Source organism: Labrus mixtus, chromosome 24 (assembly GCF_963584025.1).
Source record: "Labrus mixtus chromosome 24, fLabMix1.1, whole genome shotgun sequence".
Taxonomy (NCBI): domain Eukaryota; kingdom Metazoa; phylum Chordata; class Actinopteri; order Labriformes; family Labridae; genus Labrus; species Labrus mixtus.
In genome coordinates, this window is record NC_083635.1 from 1,325,547 (window position 1) to 1,352,024 (window position 26,478).

General features: G+C 40.9%; 1 protein-coding gene across 2 annotated transcripts in view; it reads right to left on the bottom strand.

The window, feature by feature from the left end:
• The window catches only part of dmd (dystrophin), a 241,290-nt gene that overhangs the window by 120,638 nt on the left and 94,174 nt on the right, over positions 1-26,478 (bottom strand). For both annotated transcript variants that reach the window (XM_061032963.1, XM_061032962.1), the window contains exons 9-18: positions 23,075-23,271; positions 17,015-17,143; positions 15,022-15,117; positions 14,567-14,665; positions 13,198-13,379; positions 11,840-11,990; positions 8,039-8,158; positions 2,992-3,093; positions 1,523-1,630; positions 1,234-1,413 (exon numbers count right to left, since the gene is read on the bottom strand). In XM_061032963.1, the coding sequence (XP_060888946.1) occupies positions 1,234-1,413; positions 1,523-1,630; positions 2,992-3,093; positions 8,039-8,158; positions 11,840-11,990; positions 13,198-13,379; positions 14,567-14,665; positions 15,022-15,117; positions 17,015-17,143; positions 23,075-23,271 (1,364 nt within the window). The remainder of the gene's footprint in view (positions 1-1,233; positions 1,414-1,522; positions 1,631-2,991; positions 3,094-8,038; positions 8,159-11,839; positions 11,991-13,197; positions 13,380-14,566; positions 14,666-15,021; positions 15,118-17,014; positions 17,144-23,074; positions 23,272-26,478) is intronic.

Genomic DNA, 26,478 nt, shown 5'->3' on the forward strand with positions numbered 1-26,478 from the left:
GAACTTTGAAGACAATGCTGCCTGAGAAGGCGAACTTCAGGGCATAAATGCTTCTTTTCACACCTACAATATAAATAATTCTTGTAATTTACTCAGTGCTCAGCATGAAGCGCTCCACAGGGATAAAGAATAAAGGCAACATGACAGTGCAGTATCTTCATCAGCCAAATTCAAAAACCACGTAAGCCTTTTATCTTTATCTTATCACTTGTCAGTGAGCATGTCAGTTTAAAAAGTACTTTTGAAAACACGGAGAGATAAAAAGGCAGAGGATTCTACTGCGTAGTTACACAAGAAGATGAGAGAACAGCGGGGGGAAGAAGTGACAATTTAACAATCCAACACTTGATCATGAAGAGTGATAATTGTATGCTGCTGCTGGTTGAAAGCACATCCATAACATCAGAGGTTTTTGCTCTAGACGATTCAAGTTTATGTCCTTATTGCCTTCTTCATCCTTCAATAATCTCCATTTTTGTGCAGCAGAGCCCTCTGACCTCTATCACCCAGACAATCCGTTGATTTCCTCTGTCCCTCAGGTCAAACACTTGCAGCTAAAGGGGCAGAGTTTCATCACAGAAGGATAAATGTGACCTCAGTGTGTCCGAAATTGAAACCAGAGCGGCTCATGTGTAGAGCTTTCAACCAAAGCAGTCATTTGTAAAACAGTAAAGAGCACTCTGATGGTTTCATGCAGGAGAAGAAGAAGATAAGAAAAGACTCCTCTAAAGAAATCTAATTCTGGAGTGTTTAATCCACACTTCCTGCAGCAATCATTTCATCAGGATTTCCTTTTTTATCTTGTCCCTGAGTTGCAACTTCCAGCTGGTTTTCACTCTACCTAATCACAAAGTGATTAAGACCCAGGACCACAAGTAAATGAAGTAAAGTGCAATCATCTTGCTGCTAGGACAGAGACACGGCCAAGACTCTGAACTCTGAGGACCAGCGCTAACAGAGTCTCGACCTGGCCAGACCAAGACTTGTTTGCTGATTAAATACACAAAATACATTGTGTTTACAAGTATAACTCTTACATGCTATTTTTTATGAGCATTTTAGCTCTGGCCAGAACAAAGATAATAACACAGTTATTATCTCCTTATTTTTATTTAGCACACTACAGGCAATACAGAGGTTGTTTTTTCCGATAAGAGCTTTAATACTGTAATTGTACACCATTTATAGTTCACCCAAACACATAATTTATAAAACGGAGTATGTGTGGTGTACCTGGGAGCTGCCCATCTCCAGATTCTGGATGAGGCGGTCCCAGCGCTGAGCGAAGCTGTCCAGTCTGGCCTCCAGTTTGCTGGCCACCTCTTTGTTCTTGACGCTGGACAGCAGGTCCTGACTCATGGAGCACAGCTTGTCCATGGTGGGGCGCTTCAACTCCAGGTCTGCCTTCACCGTCTAGAAGAACAAAGATTCATACACAGAATTTACACACATATTTGACATATATTTTTCCTTCTCTGTGCTGAACAAAAAAGGAGAGTCGACGTGTTGCAGGGAGACTCACAGCAAGACGGCGGAGGCAGGCCACCATCTCTGCCTGGTCCTTCAGGTTGGAGGTTTTTATGGAACGAACCAGCTCCTCCTTCTGAGTCAGCCAGGAGTCGAATAAACACTGCAAGGAAAATAAACAAGTACATAAAGGAAGGGGATAGGAGATTAAAGAAGGTCAGAAAGAAGAGCAAGGGAATACAAGAATAAAGGAGATAACAAAAGGGGGATAAGTAAGTAATAAGTAAGAGAGTAAGAGAAAAGAGAAAGGGAAAAATGATCAGAGGTGAGAGAAATGAAAGAGGAAGACAGAAGAGAGGAGGAATGTAGTGAAAAAGGAGATCAGGATAAAGAGAGAACGAGAGGAAATGAGGAGACATGAGCAGGGAGACATCTCATCATGTGGAAGGAGGTGCACTTGGAGTCATTGTCTCCCGCTGCGACAGACAGCTCCTGACTTCAGCTTCCTCCTCAGGTCTATTGACTGTGACAGCATCTCTTCCTCTGTCCGGGATTACAACGTGAGCATTTCTGTTATCAGCGAGCGGACGGTTAATTTACATCCAGAGCCTGCGGTGCTACTTGAACAAGCATTTAGCCAGAGAAGGGGGAAAATTGAATCCAATGTATTTCCTGATGTTTTGAATAATTAATCAAATTAAATCGGGTTCTTATGGATGTCTGGAAGCCATTGCAGCCAATGATTCCTCATAATGAAACACAGTGAAGAGGTTATTTCATAATGATTCTGCACTTATGTGTGTAGCTGAGTAATCACTATTCATCAAATGGGATGATGCTGCGCCTTACAGTCCTACGTTTAGGGCACACTGGTATGACTTTAAATAAATACACAGTGCACACAGTGAGTTTTTAAAGAGTGAGCCCAGTATACAGAAAAGGCAAAAATATAGATTTTAGTAAGTGATATATGACATGCCCAGACAGTGTCACTATTTTCTGCAAATAAAAACAATACATATCTCTTACAGCTGAATGTATAGTTCCATTTTAAAGCCTTAAAATTTAATAAATCTAAGAGTAATCAAAGGGGGACCATAACCTGAATCCTGTTAGGGGGTTTTAATTAAGATTGATCAGGTAATCGTGTATAATCTGATGCTGTGATTTGAGCTTCCTCAGTTGTTAAACCAGAGAATAAAAACAAATTGGATATCCTGACACATTTCATGTCCTTTACAAAGCCATCAGCTTCTAAAAATATCTAAACAAAGTCGCAGACAAAGAGCTGAGGAAAAATGACTCATTTCTAATATCAAAAGAGCATCTCATTAATAATTCTCATTAAATAAATCTCTCTAAATCTCATGAACACATCTATAACAGGATAGCTCGTCAAAAGTTTCAAATAAAGAAGAGATCCCCTTCTGGTACATGTCTAATTGAAGTGCTGGGGACAAAGTCTGCAGTCCTCCTTTGGTGTTAAATTAAGATTGAAAGTTTAGCTAAGGTGAGGCATCTTACCTGTTCATTTGTGAAGTGCTGCCATTTCAGTAAAATTTCTTGAAGCAGAATCCAGCGTTCTTCTGTCCATCTACAAATGGCTGCCCAGCGGTCACCAAGCACCTGCACACACACACACACACACACACACACACACACACACACACACACACACACACACACACACACACACACACACACACACACACACACACACACACACACACACACACACACACACACACACACACAAACAGATCAATATGTATAAAATATAAATCACAGATTGATGTTGAGATTAGCACAGAAAATCTTTTTGAGTCACTGAAATGTTTTCATCACATTGCCTCAAACGCTGATGGTTTCACGTCTTAACTTGCCAGTTCAATTTTTTTTGCTGCCAAAAAAGCGGTTTGATTCGTGCTTCTCTCTCTCCCAGAGGGACGGGGCCGATCATGATGGTTGATGGGCATGAAATGCAGAGATGACGGGAACAAAAATATCTCTATATTCCATCCAACCGTATGAAATTCACTGACTGTAGATGTTTCAGATGAAGAACAATGACCTTTGAGTTTAATGATGATCAAATGAAAAGGTGAAATAAAAGGTTGAAGAACTACTCATCAGGTTGTTGTTGTTGTTGTTGTTATTATTTTTCATAAATGTAAATGTGTTTCGATTGTTTGATATGGCCTAAGCTAAGGAGGGGCTCCTGTCAACAGGCCTTCAATGGTTGTCCATTAGCCTTAGGCCATGTTGTGTGTCATAGCTTTCATCCAATTTGTGTGCATGACAAAATACAAGTTTAATCCTAAACCAGTCTGACCAGGAGAAGTTTGAAGTTTGAACTTACATCATGATCCCCGTCATGTAGAAAAAGAAAAAGCAGGCATACATGGAAAACAAGCACAACAACAATAAAATGATGACCTGCTCTACCTGCTGATATAAGCGAGTGCATGGTAATCTATTCAGTGGTATTCAAATTCTTACATCACATATTCAGTGATGATTACATTTCACATGTAGATATTCAGTTGGTTCTAGGTTGCTTACATACATAACTTCTTAACTTGTTGGTTCTATAACTATGTCATGTCTTCATGTTTTAATGTTATATTAGTTATAGGACAGGCTCATAGGAAGCACTGACACAAGCACAGAATCTGTGAGCTGTGAAACTTAATTTTTTGTCTCCATCATATCGATATGTTGGCAGATGACTGTTAGCTGAGCAGAATGCCAGAGACACTCTTCCGTTTCATTTAACTGGCAAAGATGAAAGCCCTCAGAGTGCCCACTGAACAGAGTCATCAGAGACGGAGAGACAGAGGGAGGCCGGGGAGGAAATGAAAAGACAATGAGATGTAGAAAAAAAGTGAGGGACAAGCGAGCGGCTCAAGACAGACGTGGAGAAAGAGACTCAGCAGGTTAATCTTAAGATGAATGGCCTGTAATTAATCAAGCGACAGTGGAACAGCGGGAGAAAGCAGGGAAGGCACCTTCTATTTGCATTTTTACATTCCAGCACACGATGCCCTCTCTCATCTACTCTCTCTCATCTATTCATCTCTCTCATTTTGTATTTTGCAATATACTGCACTGCAGGAAACCATGCCAGCTAAAGCTCAAACACATACTTTCATTTGGTTTCTAATGATGTTAAGTGAGATTACACTTTGCATGCAGAACAACTTAGGCGTGCTCTGCATTGAAATCGCTTAATATGACACGCTGAATTCAAGATACTCGCAGCTGCATTAATATATTCATGCAAATGACTGTTCTTTTGGAAGTGACTAAAGTTTGGGAGAAGAGATTCTCATTTTGGGCTAATCTGCTTTCAGTACAGAGCAGCTTACTTTTATCCACAGCTCCTCAAACCTTTTCTCCCCAAGGAAAAGTCTCAGTCGCATCCAATTATCTACATTTCTTCATTTCCTGTTCTTGTTCATCGCCGGCTCTGCCCAAATGTACCTCAGACTGCTCACTCGCACATTTCCAGAAGACAATATACTGAACTTCTCCAGATGAAATCACCATGACTTCCTGCGTTTCTCCTCCCAACAACCCCCAGGTCTTAATCAGTTCATATCATGTGCAGCTCAGTGTGTGGACGCCTCAAACAAACTTTTATCTGTAAGAAAGCCTGAAAGTCCAACATCACTGCTCATCCTATGTAACAGAATATCATGAGCACAGAGCCTGAGGCCTGACACAGCTATAATGTACATGTCTAGAAATCCAGGATCTGGCATTAAGATCTACATATCATTTTTCTATGAATGTATGATTTGTACTCTATAAACAGGGTCTATTCTTTCATAGATTTAAACACTTTAAAGAGCAAAGAAAAAGTCCAAACTTATCCTGGCACATGTCCACTCTGCCCAGCTGGTAGTCCATCTATGTGCTCATTAGGATTGTGATGAAGGCCAGTGTTATCTGACAGGTATCATTAAAAAAATTGACTTTAGTCTTATTTTTTAGTTTGGAAATTGTAGAAAGTTAGGTGAAATCATCATTTCAGGTTCGACTGGAGTCGTTTTTTTAATTAGATCATCTAATTACACCTCTCCTTCTGTATCAGCTGATTGGACCAGACTGAAGAATGAGAGCTACTTTCTGTTTATCTTCAAATATTCACATAAATGATTTGATGTGAAATGATAGTTAAACACATCAGAGTTTTTTTTTAAGTTGGATAAAATGTTTTGCTACATGGACATAAACTTAAAAAAGGTTGCCTAGGCTATTGATGAAAACTAAAAGGTCATCTATCTTAAACCCCAGTATAGGCATTTCCTTAATCCGAAAACAGTCAACTCAGGTATCTATACAATTGATATTCTGAAGATGTTGATGACATTTTCTATGCTTCATGCAGGTACAGATGCTGGTCTAATTGTTTGTGATGCGTTCTCTCATATTTAATCAATTTCAGAGTGAAACACCTTCCAACATCTGCATCTCAGACTAGGAGTGAGATAGTGTGACGGTGCTTGGACACAGGGCAGCGTTCTGCAATTAAGGCTAGTGAATTAGACGGAGGTAGAGATCAGCGGCTGTAGTTTTAATAGGTTTCAGCTTTATACTCTGGGGGCCAGATTTACTAAAGGTTTGCGTGTCTTAAAACGTGTGCAAACTTGATACCACCAGAAAAAAAGTGCTATCTGATCTACTAACGGCGTGCAGTGAGGATTGCGTCTTTCAAATGAGCAAAACAACACGCATTGACCATTTAGTACATTTGACTTAATGAATATGCAATATGGGGCGTTTCTGCCCTAACGTGCAAAATACTGGGAGGAGAAAATGCAAACAAGTTAAGTTAGTACACGCGTTGAGATTTACCAAACCTGACAAAAATTGCGGTGATTGTGACGGTGTCTGTATTTAACACCTCTGAAAAGAACATGCTAATCCAGGAGGCCAGTGTTACGCACAACAGACTGCTGTTATTGAAGTTAGGAGGAGACATAGGCACAATAAAAGAAGGCATAAAGATCGTGTTTTCCCCCACATGTGTTTACATGTTTCAAATGACAGAAAAATAAATGGCATGCATTTATTTTTTAATTTGATTAAATATTCTAATTGTTAAGGAAGAGAAACACCATGATTAAACTACAGGCTATTGTTGCCATATATCCAAACAAAACTGAACATTCACAGTCTCTGAATTCTATAGAATTTCAACATTGACATTTATGTCTTCCTATTTCCCTCTTTTCGCCAACATTACATTTTAAACTGGGGATTTCCTTTTTCTCGGATCGTGCGTCTCTCCCCCAGCTCGCCCCCTCCAGTACGCTCCTCTCCATAATGCGCTCGTCACCTCCCTTTAAAGCCCGCTGCTGCTACTCTGTAGGACGCTTGGATTGGGGGACCTCACCACTGTTTGTACCCCCGTCTTCGATACCTTTTTCCAGGGCATTTATGTCCGATCAGACACAGCGCTGGCCAGCTGTCTGGTGCGCAACAACGGTGAGTGTAGAGTGCCCGGTACACAGAGGACACAGTGCGCACATCCTGCACAATGTATGACACTTCATTCTTAAGATGAAGGGAAGAAAAAGAGTTGTTTAATGCCGATGTTTTCTTATAACCACATATATATATACAGATTTATATCCTATAACTCAAAAGTATTGTGTGTTTATTTGCCTCTCTGACTAATACATATTTTGCGCTTGCAGTCATCCTGCTTTCTGTCCAAACTCTCCGTGATGTAAACCAGTAGAACACGCAAAAGCCTAACTTAAATATTACCGCCTCCACAAGGTTTGCACCTGGTGTCATTCACGCAAATCATCTTAGTAGATCACCCGCAAAACGCCCACCAACCAAACGTGCAAACTTTTGGAGTGAACACACAATTTAGTACTCTTTAATTGGGAGCTTAGTAAATCTGGCCCTGGGAGTTAACAAGGGGAACTAAGGCCCATACATCAGGGACCAAGACAAGCGTGGAAAATTAACTGTACAAACAGGCAGCAGAGTCGGGCTCCTAGCTGGAGTTGGTGCAATGATGACTTATATAGTAAACAAAATCAGCAGAAAGATGCAACACACACACGCACACGCACAGCGTGCGCACATCTCTCTGGCAAGGTCCAATTACAGCACAACACCAAAAACAAAACTAAAACTATCTCCCGTTCAATCTATTTTCCCAGAGAAACAACAGCAGTGTGCCGAGCCCACTCCCACTCAGAGAGAACAAGAGAGCGAGTGAGAGAGAAACACTATTAAAATTAGAGGAAAATTAGGCCTCAAGATATTTGTCTTCCTACAAAATTTCCCCAAAGCTTTGTGTGATCAGCAATTGTCTGCATAGTGAGCATAGTGAGCAAGAGTGAGGTGTATATGTGTAGGTGCACAGGTTCATCTGAGCCTTCTTGAATGGAAAAATGACTAACTGCTCTTAAGTCAGGACAGTTTTTTCAAACGGGGATAAAAACCTGGGGATCTGTAAAATCTGGATTTTTAGGTAGATGGTTTAGTTTATGATCAGGTTAAGTGTCATGTCCATAAAGAAAACAGTAAATATTAATGTCCTCACCTGAAGTTTGCTCTCCAAAGCAGCGGTGGCGCTGTCTCCACTGTTCTCGTCCACCACCACCACCATGTGGGTCAGAGAGTTCACCCTCACCTGCTCCAGCTCCAGGTCCTCCTGCAGGAGCTGCAACACACACATGGAGACACGCATGTCAGTAAAGCCCAGAAGAAATCAAATGTCTGGAAGCAACAGAAGCAAAAACACTGGTGATGCCTTTTAAAACCTCCAGTCGGTAAGAACAGAACAAAGTTGTGCCTGAACACTGCAATCATCACTACAAATACCATTTTGACTTTTTTGTGACAGACTTAAACATGGTAGAAAATGTTGATTATTTTTGGCCTTGCACCCTTCAAGTCCTATTCAAAAAATGTGTATTGCCTGACACCTTGATTTGGTGTAGTTTTTTTTTTACATTTCCTTTCAGAAACTTCAATAAGCTCGGCTCATTTAACACATCTGAGACTGAAAGGGGCCATCTCCAGCCTTTAATACTTCTTTAAATGTTATCTTTGGATCTTTTTAGCTCTCTTTAAGCCCTCAACACTCACATTTCAGCATGAAACTTAATTCAAATTTAGAATAAAGCACCGTCTTGTGTTATTTATTGTTTCATACTGTACTGTTAATTTGACTGATTGTGACTGTATGAACGCTCTTCAGTGGATTTATGCTTTAGTTTTCTACACTTTATAAAACATGTACACATTCACATTCAGGTAAGCTCGTCTCCTTTCACACAGTGTCACATGTCAAGTGATTTTTCTCATCATTACTTGTATTTTGGTCTGAAGCTTGAGCCCACTTAGGCAGTTACATTTTTTCCCTTCAAGGGAAAACTATACGCTTTTTAAACAACTTTCAATTCTAATAATTACTTTGCTCTCAATGTTTTCACTTTTATCTGACACCATCAATCAAAAGCCCAGACTCCCATAAGTAATGATATAATTGTTCTTCTTTTTAAAGACAGCAACTCAAAGATTTTCTAATAACAATGACGATGGAATAAAGCAGCAGATCCAAAAATCTCAGACGCAGGTCGTTGAAGACTGCCTTAAATTATCCGTTCATAATCATTACAAGAATTTATTAAAGTTCAGAAACTTTTCAGAGCTCAAGTTCAATATAATGTGTACCACATCTCAAGATGACATTGAGAAGAGCGGGGAGAAAGATATGCTTACTCGAAGCTTTGAGTTCATGAGAATACATATATTAAATCTTCATGCTCATGATTGTATACGGTCACCAAACAAGGAAAAAAACGAAGTGAGTTTGGCTTTTTGCCTTTATTTGATAAGACAGTGGATAGAGCAGGAAATAGAGAGAGTGGAGAATGACCTGCCCGCCTGCTTGGAGGGCTATAACCTCCATACGTGGGGCGTGACCTTACCACTATGTGATCTACCCCCTTACAACATCTTCTGAATTCAAAGAAAAGCAGAAGTTACAAACTTGTCCTTATAGTCGTGACCATGAATTGCAACATTTACAACAACAAATATTTCCGACAAAACACAAAGACATAATACCCCAGTGTACTGTTTTTCTGTCTGTGGTAGATGTGTGATTTTGAGATGATTGACAGCTGTGTTTGAGGTGAAATGGTACAGCTTTATGATTGGGGGGATCATTTGGCCAATCCAAGTCCATTTTCTGTCTCTCGTCTTTTAAGTGGAAAAACAGCGACACAAAACTCTGAACTTTCTGTCCAAACATCAAACTCAGTAGTGCCACCACGTGTTGAGTGCTTTCAATTCATTTAAGACACGAAGGGTTGCTTAACCTTCTTTATAACTTAAAATAAGTGAACCTTTAACCTCTCCCACACAAGCGTAACTGTAACTACTCAACTACTACACAGAGGTAAGCTGGTCAGCTGTTACTTTTTTTGTAATTTCTCCCTACTACAGCGCACCTTGCATTACTGAATATTACCTGATACACAGTGAGCACGCTAGCTTCCATTCATTGTGCCAATCCACAGTACTCAGCATATCAGGCCAATAAAACAAAGACTTTTGAAAAAGCTGTTGACCCATTTGAGGACCCTCCACGTTGAGTTTGGCATACATAGGCAGAAATGGAGACTTTTGGAAATAACTGCATTTGTTGGCTGAATGGGTCTTAGTCATGAAATGAACTGAAATTTCAGAGAATAAATTCTGAACTGATGCATGTTCTTGGACTAAAGGAAGCTGTCATAACACAGAGTTACACAAACTGTAACATCTGAACTCTGTTTTTTTAAACACATGACTACGGTGGCCGGTAGGGGTCAAACGATCAGCAACTGATGAAACGACATGCATTTAGAAATGCCCCATGCCTGACAAGTTCAAAATCCTGGCAGACGGAAGTCCCGTAGCCTACTCAAGCCGGGCAACGGTGCCGGTAGCTGGGCAGCCAACTTAGCAAAGCTACCGCTCAACAAGACCTCATTTCGCAAACTTGTGTTTTTCTCCCCTACATGTTATAAAGTCGTGTTTGTCTATAATAAAAAGCGGGGCAGAACCCCGGTGATACGCTGCTCCGGTGGTGTTTAGATAATAAATGCACTCCCCCGGAGACAAGCCCGGCACCATGTACGGTCCTCCCCGGAGTCAAACGGGACATTTGTTGTTTTATTATAGTTTAAAAACAGTGGGGACCATCGGCTACATGGTGCCGGGCTTCTCCTGGCGTACCGGGGCTGCTCTCATTGAATCCCCGCTCAGGTCGTTCACAGATGCGGGAGGGAGACGGGGAGATGAATTTAATTAAACACCACCGGAGCCACAAGACTCCTCTCACCGCAGCAGTGTTTCACCGGGGTTCTGCCTCATGTTCTATTGTGCGCAAACACGACTTTATAACATGTAGGGGGGAAAAACACACAAGTTTGAGAAATTAGGTCTTGTTGAGCGGTAGCTTTGCTAAGTTGGCTGCCCGGCTACCGGAACCGTTGCCCGGATTCTGAACTTGTCAGGCCCGGGGCAGAGGGCTCTCCGTGGGTGAAGTGTCAGTGTTTGATGACAGGGAGAATGTTAAACTGTTGCAAAGAGATGAGTAGCGAGTTCAACACAGACACCGGGGATGGCGAAAGCACAAAGTGTCAGGCTGGTAAAGCGGGTGCAGAGGGATGAGTTGCAGCTGGAGCTCATAGCCCCAGAGGTAGCATTAGCTCCAGTCATCCCGGGGCTACAGCCACAGACCCACACTCGGCTCTCGTCCCCGATGTCAAAATCCCGGTCGGACTCGCTTTATCTCCGCATTTCAGTAACATTGGAAGTTATCCTGTTTCTTTCAATGATACAACTTCCCTATCTAATCATAACTTTCTGTTCCTAGCTGTCTCTCTTACGCTCTCACGTAAATAAACCGAAATAAACAGTTCCACAGCGCCCCTACAGGCCTGGAGCACTTCCGTTTAAGGATTAACTTGCAGCGTTTCTGTGTTTGCAGTTGTTTTCTGGTTGTGTGTGTTTTTGACTTAAGTTTCGTTTCTGTACTTGCAGCGCGTTTGATGCTTATGCAGTTGTTTTGCCTATTTGCAGCGCGTTTCAGCCTTTGCATTTGTTGTGGTAGTTTGCATTTGCTTTTGAATGTGCAGCGTTTCTATATATGCTGCGTGTTTTTCTATATGTATGTCGTTTCATCAGTTGCTGAGTGTTTGACCCCTACCAGCCACCGTACATGACCACTTGTTTATTATGAAAACTTTGATAGACTAAGAATTTGAAAGACTTAAACTTTAAGTTGATAACAGCATGTTGAATTGGGTTAGTTTATAGGCATGTTAAAAAACAGGGCTCAGCCCACCTTGTGCTCTTCCACTTGGTGCTTGACGTCCTCCAGGTCGGGACCCAGTGGCTGAGCCCCCATCCTCTTAATCCTCGCCTCCGTCGCGTCTAACCAGTTTGTGAGTTGCTGCAACTGCTGGTGTTGCAGGTCCATCAAGACCTCATGGAGTCTGAGAATGAAAGAAAATTCAGTCAGCTTGTTTCACTCACATGGCGAGTCTGCAGGGCTCGCCATGATCAAAACCGGAGTCCTGCTGAAGAACAGTTCAGAGAGCAGAAGGTCTGGTTTAACACGCTGATGCCCCAAGCAGTGACTGCTGCTCATCTAATTGGTAGAAACTTTTAAAACCACCCGTCCTGCTCTCACATTCACCCCTGCACTACAGCAGACCCGGGCTGTCTTGTCTAAGTGGTATTTGGTAGTCAAGGCCATGTCTGCACAGCTTTGTGCCTGAATCACAAGATTATCAAAAGAGATAGCTCAACAGTTAATTAAATTTGGCTCGGTGTCAGTTATCATCCGATTCACCATGATTAGAAAGGCCGCGGCTCTTTGTGTCCATGAATGTTGGCTACTGTGGAGACCTTCTTTCATTGTGTGTAAAAAGATGACACTTTATTTAGAGGCCTAAATGAAGATAGAACAAAACATGTTCAGTTCATAATGAAGTTTACTAGATATGATTGACATCATTTCTATATGTGTTTGAGTTTGTCTCAACATCTTTTACTGGAGAATACATTCTGTCAATATGACTATTCTTCACAAGTTCTCTTTATTCCAAACTATTTATTTGAGAGCTCTGACTCTTTTGTTCATTCTCATAATTGGAAAGGAAAACATCTTTATATGTGACGGCATGGCTTTGCCTTACATCAGATATGCTACTTACATCTGTTGCTGGTCTAGATTAATTTACACCAGAAACTTCAACTGTGACGGTATATATCAGCATGGAACATGTTAGAAAGTTGTCAGGGTACGGGTGTCAGACCATCAGTTTTAGGAATTACCCCACAACAACAGAAACATGCTGTCACTGAAAGAAAGTGCTGCAATCATACCGAACATCTGCATGTACAGCTTATTTATTGCAAATATAAAACATCATGCAAAATCAGAAGCACACAGACTCAGTCAATCATTGGACAGCTGAAGACGATGATAGAAATTGACCCGTTAATGCAGTCGTTTTCTTTCTTTTGCAGCAGGTTTTGATTGTTGCATTTGTTGTGGACTTGTATCCATTTTTAAATATGCATTATTTCTTAATTTGCAGACATTCCTCCTTATGGAAACAGTTTGGGCTCTGCAGAGGGATTGGCCTTGCTAGCCTCTGTTGAACATGCAGGCTAACAAGGGCCATAAATATTTACCTGCTCTGTCTCTCCATGCTCGCAACTCTAAGGTGCTCCCATCGCGAGTTCAGGAGGTTCATCTGCTCCCTGACCTCTGAGTCCTCGTCCTCACTCAGGTTCCCCTCCCCTAGCAGGGCAGCTCCAGCCCGGAGGACCCGCCCCACGCTGCTCTGGTGAGTGGTCAGCTCCACCATGTACCCCTAGTGAGACACAGACACATTTCACACACATAGTCATACTCATTTTGCCTAATTGCTCATCTGTAAGAAGAGTAGTGCCTCACATCAGTACTCCCACTGAATGACCTCTCACCATTCCCTTTAACTGCTCTCCAAACACACTTCCACCTCCTGCTTTAGTTCTTAATCTATTCTCCCTGAAGCACTTAACTCTTATATGATCCTTCTAGGGTCTCACACAGAGAACCGGTCAGGGTTAATTTAATTTTCAGAGCATAAAAAGTCGATTGCAAGCCAGTGTTCCTGTAAGTCCACATTCATCAGTCTTATTTGAACACTTACAGGAGCTTTAAAACAGCTGGTCTGTGCTGTAAGAGCTGAAACTCCACACATCAATTCAAAATTAGTTATAAACTCTGTTCCTTATACGAGATCTACAGAACTCTGTAACTATTCAGGGCACCTAGGAGTTTGCTTATTGTTCAAAAGTACTTTTGTAGCTTTGATTTTCAATGTGTCATTGTCTTCTTGTTTGTTGCCTTCTACCAACTAACAGCAGATATAGTCTTCTTTTTTTTAGATGAAGGGCCACTTTACACTCATTACAGTAGCCTCTCAAGCCTGGCCCTTTAGTGATGCTCAAAGAGGCTCATTCTTGTCTCTAACTACACCGTTTTTCTACTTATTGGAGATGGTATGTTGTTATGGAATGATTGCTGCTATTACTATAACGTCTTTGTTGTTGTTGCTTTCTTTTTTTCTTGGGGGGGGGGGGGGGGGGGGGGGGGGCTGGGTTTTGCCTCTGTAGAACTGAGTAGAAAGGGAAAACAATCTATGCGTTGTGCTTGTTTACAGCTACTGCAGGGGAACATAATTGTTGTTCTGTTATGACTGCGAGAAACTCTCATTTCAAAATATTTAACATCTCATTATGTTGCTCCATTTAACAGCCCATTATATATGCCTAACTTGTCTTTATGATATCAAAGAGATGCTCAGTTATGGACAAAAGAATTAGAAAATTAATACTGATGATGGTATGACCAATTCAAGCCTTCTTTTAATTAGGGTGTCAGTGCTTTGGCACCGCTCGACAAAGTGTGGAACTGTTTTTCCAACATAAACACTGCTCCATTAAGAACAACGGAGAAGTTGTTCTCATAACATTATTGTTTGTCAAACCAGGATTTGACTCTTCTAGCTCTCACCTCATGTGTGTGAAACTGCTCCTTCACTTCCTCCACGTTGTTCGAGATTGAAGGTTGGCCCTGGAGTCCATCCTCAGCCGACAGCAACCACGTCAAAACCTTCAAATTCACATAAATATGATCAATCAATCAATCAATCAATCAATCAATCAATCAATCAATCGTTGTATAGCGCCAATTCACAACAAATGTTGTCTTTACAAAAAGCAGGCAAAAGACCCCACATTTGCGATTCAAGTTCACAACAACAGGGAAACACATCAGCCATTGTGACAGTAGGCTGAATTGATATGTCCTAAAGATCTTTTTTAAACACATGGAGCTCTATGATACTTTTAGCTCGTTGAATGGACATACAACACTTTATAGTAGTATGCAATCATTGTTGTTTTGGCTCTATTTGTTAAGTAACAGAAGAAGAGTTAACAAGAGTTCATCAACGACCAGCACCATACCTCTTCCAGTGCAGCCTGGTAGCTCTCCAGGCTGGTGGAGCCTGGTGGCAGAGGACTGAGGCCCCGCTGCAGCTCCTCCTGGCTGGGAGTGAGGAACTAAAGATGGAGTAAGGAGGGGAGATAACAGAGGGAGATTGTGGAGAGGAATGTGAGGAGAAGAGGAGGAATAAAGGGCGTCAGTGTTGAGACAAGGAGAGAATGGAGAAGGAAGAGAGGGAAGGAAAAAGAAAAATATGCAAAAAGTAGAAGGAGCATGGAGGTAGGGAGGCAAGAAGAAAAAGAAACAACAGGCAGCATGAAGGAAAGGTTGGAGGCAGAGAAGATGGAGAGAGACGAGGAGAGGCCTGTTAGTGCTTTCCATTACTGGTGCAGACAAGCAGTTCTGGCCTTTGTCCAACCTTAACAACTGGTCCTCTTGCTCTCCGGCTCTCTCTTCCACTCTCTCACCATATCTCTCTTTGTGTGCCCGCTACTGATGTGGACACTAACAACTTCTCTCTTTTTATCTCTGCTCTACGCTCCTCCTCTCACTCTATTCTTCTCGCCGGTAATAAGGTTCTGAAAAGATACACAGGGCCCTTCCACGGAGCTGATAACCGTCCAGCCACAGTCAGCACTGCTCTCTGTCTGTGTTGTTTATCAAATGTGTGCTGGAGAAACGCATGAGGAAGTCTTCTGACAGAATTTGAATCTTGTTACGAATTAAAAAATGAATTAAGTGTCAGATATGAAGAATGATTCTAAAGAGTAACTCTACTATGTTGTCCTTAGAATACATGGTTTTCTGATGCTATCTGAGGACAATGTGTTGTAAAATGTCATCTCTGTTCCTCACTTCCTGAAGATGAAAAACTTTGTTGCATGGAGACAGTTTTTGTGTGCTAGCTTCTGCTTTATATCCTCCATTTCAAAGAACAGTGGGTGTGCTACAGGGAGGATTATCTGACAAATTATCTTTTCTTCTTGTAAGGCCTTTTAGGTGCCAGCCAAGTCGAGTCAAGCCCCCCGCTGATACATTCAATATTTGACACAGTCTCGGAATACTTGCCACCCAAGTCTGAGTAAATCATGGGCAACATTTAGTCACGCAGCGCAGGATGACCGCTTTGAAAAGACATCTGATCGTTTGGAAATGTCATGTTTTGGAGTAGAAGGGACACATCAAAAAAGTACCAGACGGGTGGCAGCACAGAGGATGTTTCATTGTGTTACCGGGTGCTGCAGTGGAGAAATAGTCAGCTGGCCGTAAACATGCTAGAAGATTAGCTTGCCAACAGTCCACTAGCTCTGTCATTGCTTTGATAAGAACAGGAAGTCCTTCCATGTAGAGCTAGGATGTTTGCTGTGGTATGTTTTTGTTAAAGCTCGATTATTATTGCAACTTGATACAAACATTGAAAAGCTTCTTTGTAAAAAGCAGAACTGTTTGTTTAAATTTGATTTGGTTATTCGTTAAAGATTCTCAGCAATGGATTTGCAAATCTTGATGCTAAGCTAAGCTAAACTTTGAACTCTCTTGTCAAGAAAGTATGAAACGGCTGTCTGTATCACCGCTGGTTAAACGAAGACCCCATAGGCAAGTTAGCACCACTTCTAACTCGTGAAGTGCTTAAAGGAATTTGGCAAAGCAGTTGTGAAATACACACAAATCATGAATTAAAACAGAACGCAAAAAATGTCCCAGTCAACAAGTCTCATAAGTCTTCACCACTTCAAGTAAAAAAAAAAAAAAAGAAAAGTAATTTAAATTTCCAATGGGTCTTCACTTTGGGAAGTTGTAGAGTAGCATAAGACACACCACTTTTTAATCTTACAATAGCTACGAGTAAAGATGCATCGGGATGAAGACTCATTCTTTTGGAGACTCGCTGTGATCGGACATTTTTTGTATATGACAGACAAACAAGGACAGACGGTACAACAGGTGTGCAGCCAAAACATGCTCCGACAGACGGACGTTTGGCTTGGAGTGTTAGCATTGCGAGACACGGACCTGATCAGTAAAACGCCTCCTCTTTTGCTCGGGCGACTTGACATATGCAGCCTGGGTGTAGGCATAGCTTTTATAGCGAGGCTGAGGGGAGGGGCTCCGCACTCGGCCCTGAGCCACACTCACTGTGATCTGAGAGAGAGATGGAGAGAGAGAGAGAGAGAGAGAAGAGGACAGAGACAGAGACAGAAATGTGTTGGTGGGAGAGCAAAGAGAAGACAGGCGAAAGAATGCAAAACAGAGAGCGATGGATCACAAAGCCAAATCACACAGACGAAGAAAAAGCAGAAAATGAAGGAGCAAAGTGAAAGAGATGGAAAAAAAAAGGAGAAAGTCCAGGGAGAGCGTGGTGATGAGGCAGAGAAGCAGAAAAGAGAAGAAAAAAGAAACATGAATAATCACATATAAAGCTCTGTTTCCATCCAAATGTCAAGCTAATTTTAGTTGAACTTTAGAAATACAGATTAGCTGCATTTCCATTACCAGAGTGTCGAAAAACACATTTACAAGAGAAATGGAAAGACTCGGAAATTTATTTTGGGCAAGTAGTAATTTACTTTCATTTAAGCAACTGTTACAAGTGCTGCCTTCTTTAATGCTCGCTGGAAAAGAACAACAAGACTAATAGTGCGACAAAATAAACCGTCTCAGGCATCTTGTTCAGCTCAGGATGTTTGGTGTGAACCATCAACATCCCAGAAGTCTCTATAAGAAACAGATTTATAATTACACTGAAGTTTAAGTATGTTCAGAAGAATTGAACACATTTCATTTAAAAGAGGGAGTTTGATCTATATGTTCATTGTCGAGTTGTGAATTAAAATGTTTTCAACTTTATTTACTTTTATTAAAACCAGACAGAATCAGGTAATGAGCCGGATTAAAGTTCTGACACATTTAGCTAGATTCAATTAAGTATTTGTAGTATTTAAGTATTTAGTAGTTTGAGTTACTTTGTCATCAGACTCAGATAAAAGGAAAAAGATTTATTTGTGTGTTTTAACGATTACGGTTGGTTGATAGATGATAGATTGTAAAGTCTGTTTTGTGTAGCCATGTGGGTTTCCACTTCTAACAGCACTCTTCCTTAACATAGTTCATTTTGTAGATATTCACAAAAAGATGAAGAAAAAGTCTATTGATTGTGGATCATACATTTTGAATGAATTATAATATGCTAAATACCCAGAAACACTATTTCCCTGTTAAATATGGTAGTTTTAAAGTATAAAGAAATACATGCAATTATATTTCAGAATTGTAATATTATAGAAACAAGTAGAAGTAGAATTAGTAGAATACCAAAGCATGTTTAGTTTTCACCACAGATGATTATGTGACTGTAAAGGTAAGAGACATTTGAGTAGAAATATGATGAGGTATTATTGTTTTCAACTTTAATTCTTCAGAAACATCCATGGATGGAAACTCAGTGACATATAAAGCTGACATGAGAGTGAGACAGAGAGAGCAGATGTGTTGTGCGGAAGACAGAAGCACAGAATGAAAGCTGTTGTTGTTGTTGTTGTTGTTGTTGTGAGTAGCTCCCATCTAATAAACAATGTCCAGCTCCAACAGATCATCCACAAACGTCCACACATCAACGGCTCCTTTTCTGTCTGCTGATCTCGTCACTTCTTTTACACAATGGTTTGAGGGGGAAAAAACCTGGTGGGAAAAAGATCACTGGCCCGTGTATCAGCTTCCAGCTTCACATTCATAAAGGAAAATGTAGTCCCAACTAGTAGCATTGTTGTTAAACTGAAGTCTTTAGCAATCTACCCTCATCTGTCCCTTATTAGCTTGCAAACAACCGATTGATCTTTAAATTATTAGAGCTCACCAAATGTTTAATCAGTAGATTATGCATCATGCTTTGAGCTTGAACTCATTTTTTAGTTTAGCTTTTTCTTGTGGTTGGCTAACTCATGAAAGAAGGGAAGGGATCAATTATTGATCTCGCCTTAAAAGCTCCCATCAGTTAATGTATCAACCAAACAGAAACAGCTTTGTTACAGGCTTTAATAACAGCTTTTAGTTACATTAAGTGATTAATGACTTATTAGCTATGATGCAGCAAAGTTTATTAAATGTTTCCTTTTTGTGCGTGGGCGGAAATATGCTATAATATGCCCTCCTGGATAAAACCAATTACATATCAGCATTACTTAATTTTTCTCTGCAGTTTTATTTGCATTTGGATTAACATATGAGATTTAATGTGTTTATTTATAAGCTTTTTAAGTGTTGCGAAGCAGATTGTTTCCTCTGTATAAAGAGCCACCTTAGCTGTCTGCATCCTGACTGGGGTCAGCTGAGAGTGCAGAGCTGAGAGTGCAGAGCTGAGAGTGCAGAGCTGAGAGTGCAGAGCGGCAGCTTTTGGCAGAAGTTAGAAAGAAGTTCACCTGAAGTGTTGGTGAGCTGCACACAAACTCAATCTTTTATTGCATTATTCATTTAAGAGTGATAATCCTGAACCTTTCCAGATGTTAAACATGCCTGATGAAATTAGCCACTAATGATTCATTAAGTGTGCAGGAAGCACACAGTTTTAAAAGAAGCCTCTTGGATATAACTCACAGTTGGCTGTGCAGCTACTGTGTCATTTGGAATCTACAAATGGGGGATGACTGTGTTTGTGCCTTTCAGCGCTGCTTCTTCATGTGCATTAACACTTAACATGGTCTACTCAAAGACAGAGGCAATTACATAAATATTTCATTAGTCTGAGGATGACTCAACAACAACAGAAAATAGAATCTAAAGTGCAAGTCAGAGCAGAGTCATTATTTCTGTGATATATTCAACTCACTTTAATGACTCAAACGGCTCTCTCATTGAAAAATTGTCCACGGTTGAGAATGCCAAATCCAACAAACTTTGTCACTACAGTAGAGGCACAATACTGCCTAAAGTATGACAACACAAAGATGCATCCAGGCAAGGCAACGTCATCCTGAAATCACACAGCACTCTAAATTTACAGGTGTCATATTTCAGAAGCGGAGCTCTCACTTCAGAAGGACAAATAACATCTAATTGACGACTGATTCTCCTGCTTGTTTGACATTCCCAAGCCGCCTTTTCTGACCGCCTCTGCATCGCTAAAACCAAGTCAACCATTCCACCACAGACATCGTAAAAGTTTAATCTCTCCCCGTCTCTGCTCTTTCTCCCTAGCCATCAATCTCCCCTTTCACCTCCGTTCTCCTCCTCTCTTTTCTTCTTCTCCTCACCTGTCAGTGTTCTCTGCCTGTCCTCTGCTTGTGTTTCAACCCCTTGCAGTTTTCCACTTTTTTTCTTTCAAGGTGGATTAGGCGGTTTCCTTGCTGTAAAGAGCAGAAAGCCAGAGGCGATCCAGCCCTCAAAGAGTTTCTACCTTCTCTTGGTGGGGTTTTAGTGCAATAGGGCACACGAATCAACATTACAGAAAAGGCTGACCTTGTCAAGTTTTTGTACAATTTTCTCAAACTTTGCTCTTAGTAAATTTCCCTGCATTTTTCCATGGAGTGTCTCCTCCTTGCTGAGTCCCAGGTGGTGGTGGTATGGTGTTGATGTAAGGAGGTGGTGACAGCGCGGCTCTGATGATGACAGATGAGGGGGGAGGTAGATAATAGACGTTGTCAGTTACTCTTTTTTTTCCTCCTCTCGTCTCTCGTTTTATTGCTGTCTGACTTGTTCCTCACGCTCCCTATTTGTCTGCTCCATCTCACTCTTCATTGTTCTGCTCTCCACCTTTTCATCTTCCTTTACATCTTCACACCTCCTACACTTCCTCTCTTTGCCCTCTTGTGTTTGTTTACCTTTATTTCCAATTTTTTCCTCTCTGTTCATCTTCAGTTCTCTCTTCGTCCGTGTGATTCCCAGTAGACAAAGACATGCCATTTCTCTCTGCTCTCAGACAGAGGGCTGGTGAAGGGAGGGGTTGATGTGGCCATTAAACTGAGTGAGATAATAATATTACCAGCCATTACTCCAGGAAGCTCTCTCCATCCTGCTGCGATTTGGCGCGATAGCATGACACTGACCTCAGCTTAACTGGGCTCTAAAGGTCAGTGCCGGTAAAGCTCATTTGTGCCTTCATACAGCTCTTTCATTCAGAGTTTCAGTCGCAGTTAACACTTAATTTTCATTCCAATGCTCACAAATTCCAACTGGTGACATATAGGCCCAGATAAGAGATTTATCAATACAGGAAAGGAAAACCAAACAGTAAACCAGTTCAATCCAAATATAGCTATATCGGTTTATCCACTCTGTTGATGAATCTGACATTAAATGTATATCTGCATCTGTATTATAATAAATTCTCTTTTTGACTGCTCTTTATCAGCCTATAGCTGCAAAAGAAAGTCATATTTTCAGCTCTCTGTTACACTGTTTTTTTTCTTTCTTTCAAACATATCAGTGGAAGAGTGAAGAAATGAACTGTTTAGTTTTAAAGTACACCCAACAGCAGTGGTATAATGAGAAGTAGATTTGGAGCAGTAAAGCAGTGAGTTTATCTTCTCATGGTGTGCATATCATAATTTGGATTATTTCCCAACTCAAATCTTTGCTGATAATCACATTATTTTGATAATTATTCTGCAATTTCTCCTCTTTATCATGCCTTGTAATTAAAGTGCTTTGGATAATCAGCTCACTGCTGCTTCCTTCAGGAAACAAGCTTTAAGTTTGTGATACCACAGAGAAGTAAATATGCTATCAAACTACTAATTATCCAATTTATCATTCAAAATAAACAGCTTTTGATAATCTCTTTAACAATGCTTGTGAGCATGTGCGGCTGCTGGTTAGCGCCTTCATTTTATTTGCATAACTGCAGGGAAAGACAAGTTTTAGATCTTCTCTTATCTTTGTGTAGCTCGGAGGGATGTCAAAATGAAGTACGGTTACCCGACCCTTCATTATCAAATTCACTCTCTGAGATATTAAACCACTGTAGAAATGCTTTGATTTATTCTGTTGTTGGTGTTGCCACCATACAGCGCTGATAAAAGGAACCTCAGAGGACATTTCAGAGCAGGGATCATCCCCTTCACTTTATTTCATTCCTGTAGTTTCACTAAAAAGCCTCAACAGAAAGAGGGTCCTGCTGGGAATTTCACAAGCCCACTTAGTAATCTTGCTAAAGTGGCAGGTTGGCGGGATGCTAAGGAGGAGTGTAAACTCGTTTTGTAACTGGGACAGATAATCCTGTTCTGTAGCTGATAATATGCAGTCTACAAGCAGCTGCAGTCATTTAGTTGTATAATATGCAATACTATAGAGTCTACTTGAGTGTTATTGTTTAGTGTGGGCGCTGCCTCAACAACAAAGCAATGATTGTAAATGTGAAGAAGCATCTATAAAGACCAAGTGAGTGTACAAAAGCAAAGCACAGAAACACTGCAAGCAAACCTTCATGGTAACAGTAAGAACACAAACACTCAAGTCAAGAAGCCAACGTCACCATCGACTTGTTCTCATGATGATTGACAGGCGGGTCAATCCAACAGATGTCACCACAGCAACACATGTAGAATGTTACTATGGCAACTGGATACCATGCACTGTGACGTTATGTAGGGCTCATTACTTTTGGTTTCAAATGATAAAGTCCTGTCTTTTTGTCTGTTGGAGGTTAATTTGTTTTACAGTAATGCCCAATAATAAAAAGAAGACCTGCTAAACATGGAGCAACTTCATTCAAACGGGAACATTTTTGACTTCATGTGGCAAAAGAAGGAGACGGTCCCATAAAAAATGCTATAGAGCCTTTGATGAGTGAGAGGCTGACGAGTATTCATTCCAAATACATACGGAAGTTGGTCAATTTCATCCTATTAACCTCTCCACTTTCTACTCCTGACAGATTGTCTGTATGCAAGTAAACAAAGAAGAAGTTTTATTCTTTCGATGCACAGGGACTTCAAATATTTATGAAAATTGCTTCAAGGTAATATTGCAGTTTGAAAAAACCTCAAGTTGCTAAAAAGCCAAAAAGAGTGAGCCAAAACATCATCACATGGCAACCTTAGTAACCGCACCAATGAATCAATGTGTGTGCTTGTATCCAACCTGTTGGGAGAAACGCTGCTGGGTCTGGATCTGGTAGTGCTCCTCTGTCGTCACCCTGCCGATGTTTGCTGCGCCCGCCCGCGGCAAAGTCTCCACCTCCTTGATGGCCTCCATGGAAATGCTCTGGGGGAGCACCTGGAAGAGTGACGTCACGTACATGATGACACTCTTCTTGTCCGGGTGAGGCACAGCTACATCTGGGGAGCGGAAAGAGGAGTCGACTCAAAAAGTCAAGGACAAACTCCTGTCATCATTTTCAAGTTTTATTCTCCCTTTTCACAGTGAAATTCTTCAAAGCCTTTTCAAAACTAAATCCACTCGGGAAACATTGAACTAATTTGTGTTTGTGTTAGAAAACCAGCGATGTTCAAAGGTCAAAATCAAGAAGAAAAGATCACGTTTAAATTTGTAAAGTTTTGTTTCTGTAGATAAGAAGACAAGATTAATTAATCATTGAAGTTGAAATGAGCATTTTCGAGTTGATGGACAGAAAATGTATCTTCTTCAAACTTCAAATTAAAAGCACACTTTTAATTTAAACTGTCGGTCTGACAAACAAGATCTGAAGATGTCAACATGGAATAAAAAAAATGATGCAATCTGAAAAAGAATCATGAGTTGAAGCCTTAACGTAGAAAGAGTTTAAGTTGAGGGAGTTCTTCCAATGACATGGAGCTTAACATGAATCTGAGTATGTGAAGCATCCATGATGCTGCAGGGTGATGCAGTAGACTGCTTTCAACTGCAAAAACAGATTTGGCTCATTTTTCTTTGTGCTCATGAATAACTGTAGGCCACTGTAGAGGCTGCTTTTATTTCCCATAGCATCAATGCGTGTGTGTCAGCCTGTGTCTGCCCTGAATCTTCCAGCAGAATTAAGTCTGGGCAAACTTTTTTCCTGCAGGTGGAGGAGCAATGATTTCAGGAAGGGTGGCCAAGAGCCTGTGGCCCGGCCAGTCAGCTCGGGGCAAAACTAATAGAGACAGATCACAGCAGGGCCGAGGCACTGCAGATAAATGAAGACTATAAGAGACTGAGACGCAGATAGAGAGAGGGGGGAGAAAAAATAGAGGGTGAGGTGAAGGAGCGCTGAAAGGAAGGAGAGGAAGACAGACACAGGAGGGCTAATGAACTGATGGTTGTGGTAACAATGTGCAATAATAATGAACAGGAGAAGGAGGAAGAGAGATGGCAAGGCAGAAGAGAAAGTAACCAGACACAAAGTAACAAAAAAGAAGTTTGTGCTTATAAAGATGTCTGTGTGTGTGTGTGTGTGTGTGTGTGTGTGTGTGTGTGTGTGTGTGTGTGTGTGTGTGTGTGTGTGTGTGTGTGTGTTCGAGTCATATTTTTGGCTGTGGCATACTGATTTATCAGCATCACAGAGAAATCGTGGGATGTTATTGTTTGTCTGAGGAAGACAAACAGCTCCATAAATAATTGTGCCATCTGCAAGTGTGTGTCTGAGTGTGCACACCGCCCTCGCTTGTGTCGTCCACTTGCTTGTTTTCCGTCCCATGATCTCCATATCAATCATTTCACCAGAGCCACATGTGTGTGAATGCTAATGACGGTCTGCGGGTGTCTGTGTGTGTTTGCACGTCTGGATATTTGACTTTGGGAGTGTATTTCTATTATTATTATGCTTGAATTTAATGTGTGTTTATTTGTGTTTGTGTGTGTAAGTATGGAGGCACAGTGACAGAAAAAGATCTGAAAGAGCAGAACAATTCTGAGCAAGTCTGCAACATTCAGGGACACGCAGGCATGAAGGAGCAGCTAATTCTGACTCTGAAATCACAGTTTTCTCTGGTCTCTCTGTTTATGGTCTCAGGAGCACAAGAGGTTGTTTGCCCATCATATCTGCCTATCCAGCTGGACACACAGACAACAACACATCAAGACAACAACATGTCAAGGTCAAGTATTTGTCCCCTCAAGGTTAAGAGCCAACTTGTTACAGTTGACTTGATTTTTAAGATACTACTCAAAATAATGCTCTTGGTCTTGATATGGCAGTTAAAAAATGAAGAGGCTGAGACAGCAACAGAGGTAGGAGGAGCAGGTAGAGTGAGGAGCAGCCCTGTTACTTGCTCAAATATAGTTACACAGTTCCCCACGCACTCTCTCTATTCTGTCCCCCCTCAAACACAATCTGATTCTGCTCTTTCAAATCGACATGTGTGAGCCATCAAATGTCGATTTTGCTGACTTAAGAAGATCTCAGACTTGTTTTGTTCTCACTCAAATCTTTTGTCATCATTTTATCTCCATGTATAAGCCTGTCACAGTGTCTATATAATAGCATTCACTTTTTTTCTTGCTTGTTGCGTCATGGATTTCTTCATAGCTCTGCTTGTGTAAGTGTGTGTGTGTGTCCCGGCCTTGCAGTGATTACACCTGCCTATGTAAACACACACTGAGGAAAAGTCATTAGTTTAAATTAAACTGACTTCACAAATTGTTCCAGAGAAAATATTTGTTTACAACAACGATATTTAACTTCTGACTCTTGTACAAAAACAGAGAATGATTTTATAGCATTCATGATTTCTCCAAGTCACTGTGACCTCTCTTATGGTGACTAAAAACATTCAACATAATGCTGATGTCTTCAAGGGCTTGGTGAAAAATATGTCTTCCAAGAGATGAACTTAAAGACGGAGACATAACGCTGCAGCTGGATGTGAGCTTTGATTCCTGGCTGAAGAGGTCAAAGAGAAACAAAGCAAAGACAAGTGAGTGGATTGCAAAAAGGAATACAAGGGAAAAGCTGGAGATAGATATACACAAAGGCGGATTCATTACTGGGAAGAGAGACAGAAAGAAAACAAGAGAAAGGAGTACTCGTATTGAATAAAGGCGAGAGATGTGCTGATCAATAGAATTATTTACTTTTCATTCAAAATGGAGTAACTTGTTATCCTAAATTATCCTGCAGAAGTTCAATACCAAAATACAGAGAAAGACCGGATATTTTTTTGAAGCAGTAAATATTCAACACTACAAATTGCTTTAAATAAAAGATCATTCGTTACAGCTTCTTGTGATCATCCCTCTTCTAAACATTAATGGAAAGACGTTGAACTGAAAGAAACAGACACTAACATGAAAAGACAAAAGCACAAGCAAACATGGTCTATGATAAGCACAAACCATCTTAGTTTGAAGCCTTGAATTCAAACTGTTTCTAGCATCACACACTGCTGTTTTAAAAGTGTACACTTAAAACAAGTGTCCAATTCTCCAATCCTTACAGCTCTTCTTCACTTCACAATGAGCCTCAAAACTCTCACAAACACGACTTGAAGAGGTCCAGGAAAATGTACAAAAGCCGAGGTCGGGGGATAATCGCCTTTGAGCCTAACGATGATAAAGATTCACCATGCTTGCTCCTTACTGGTGAT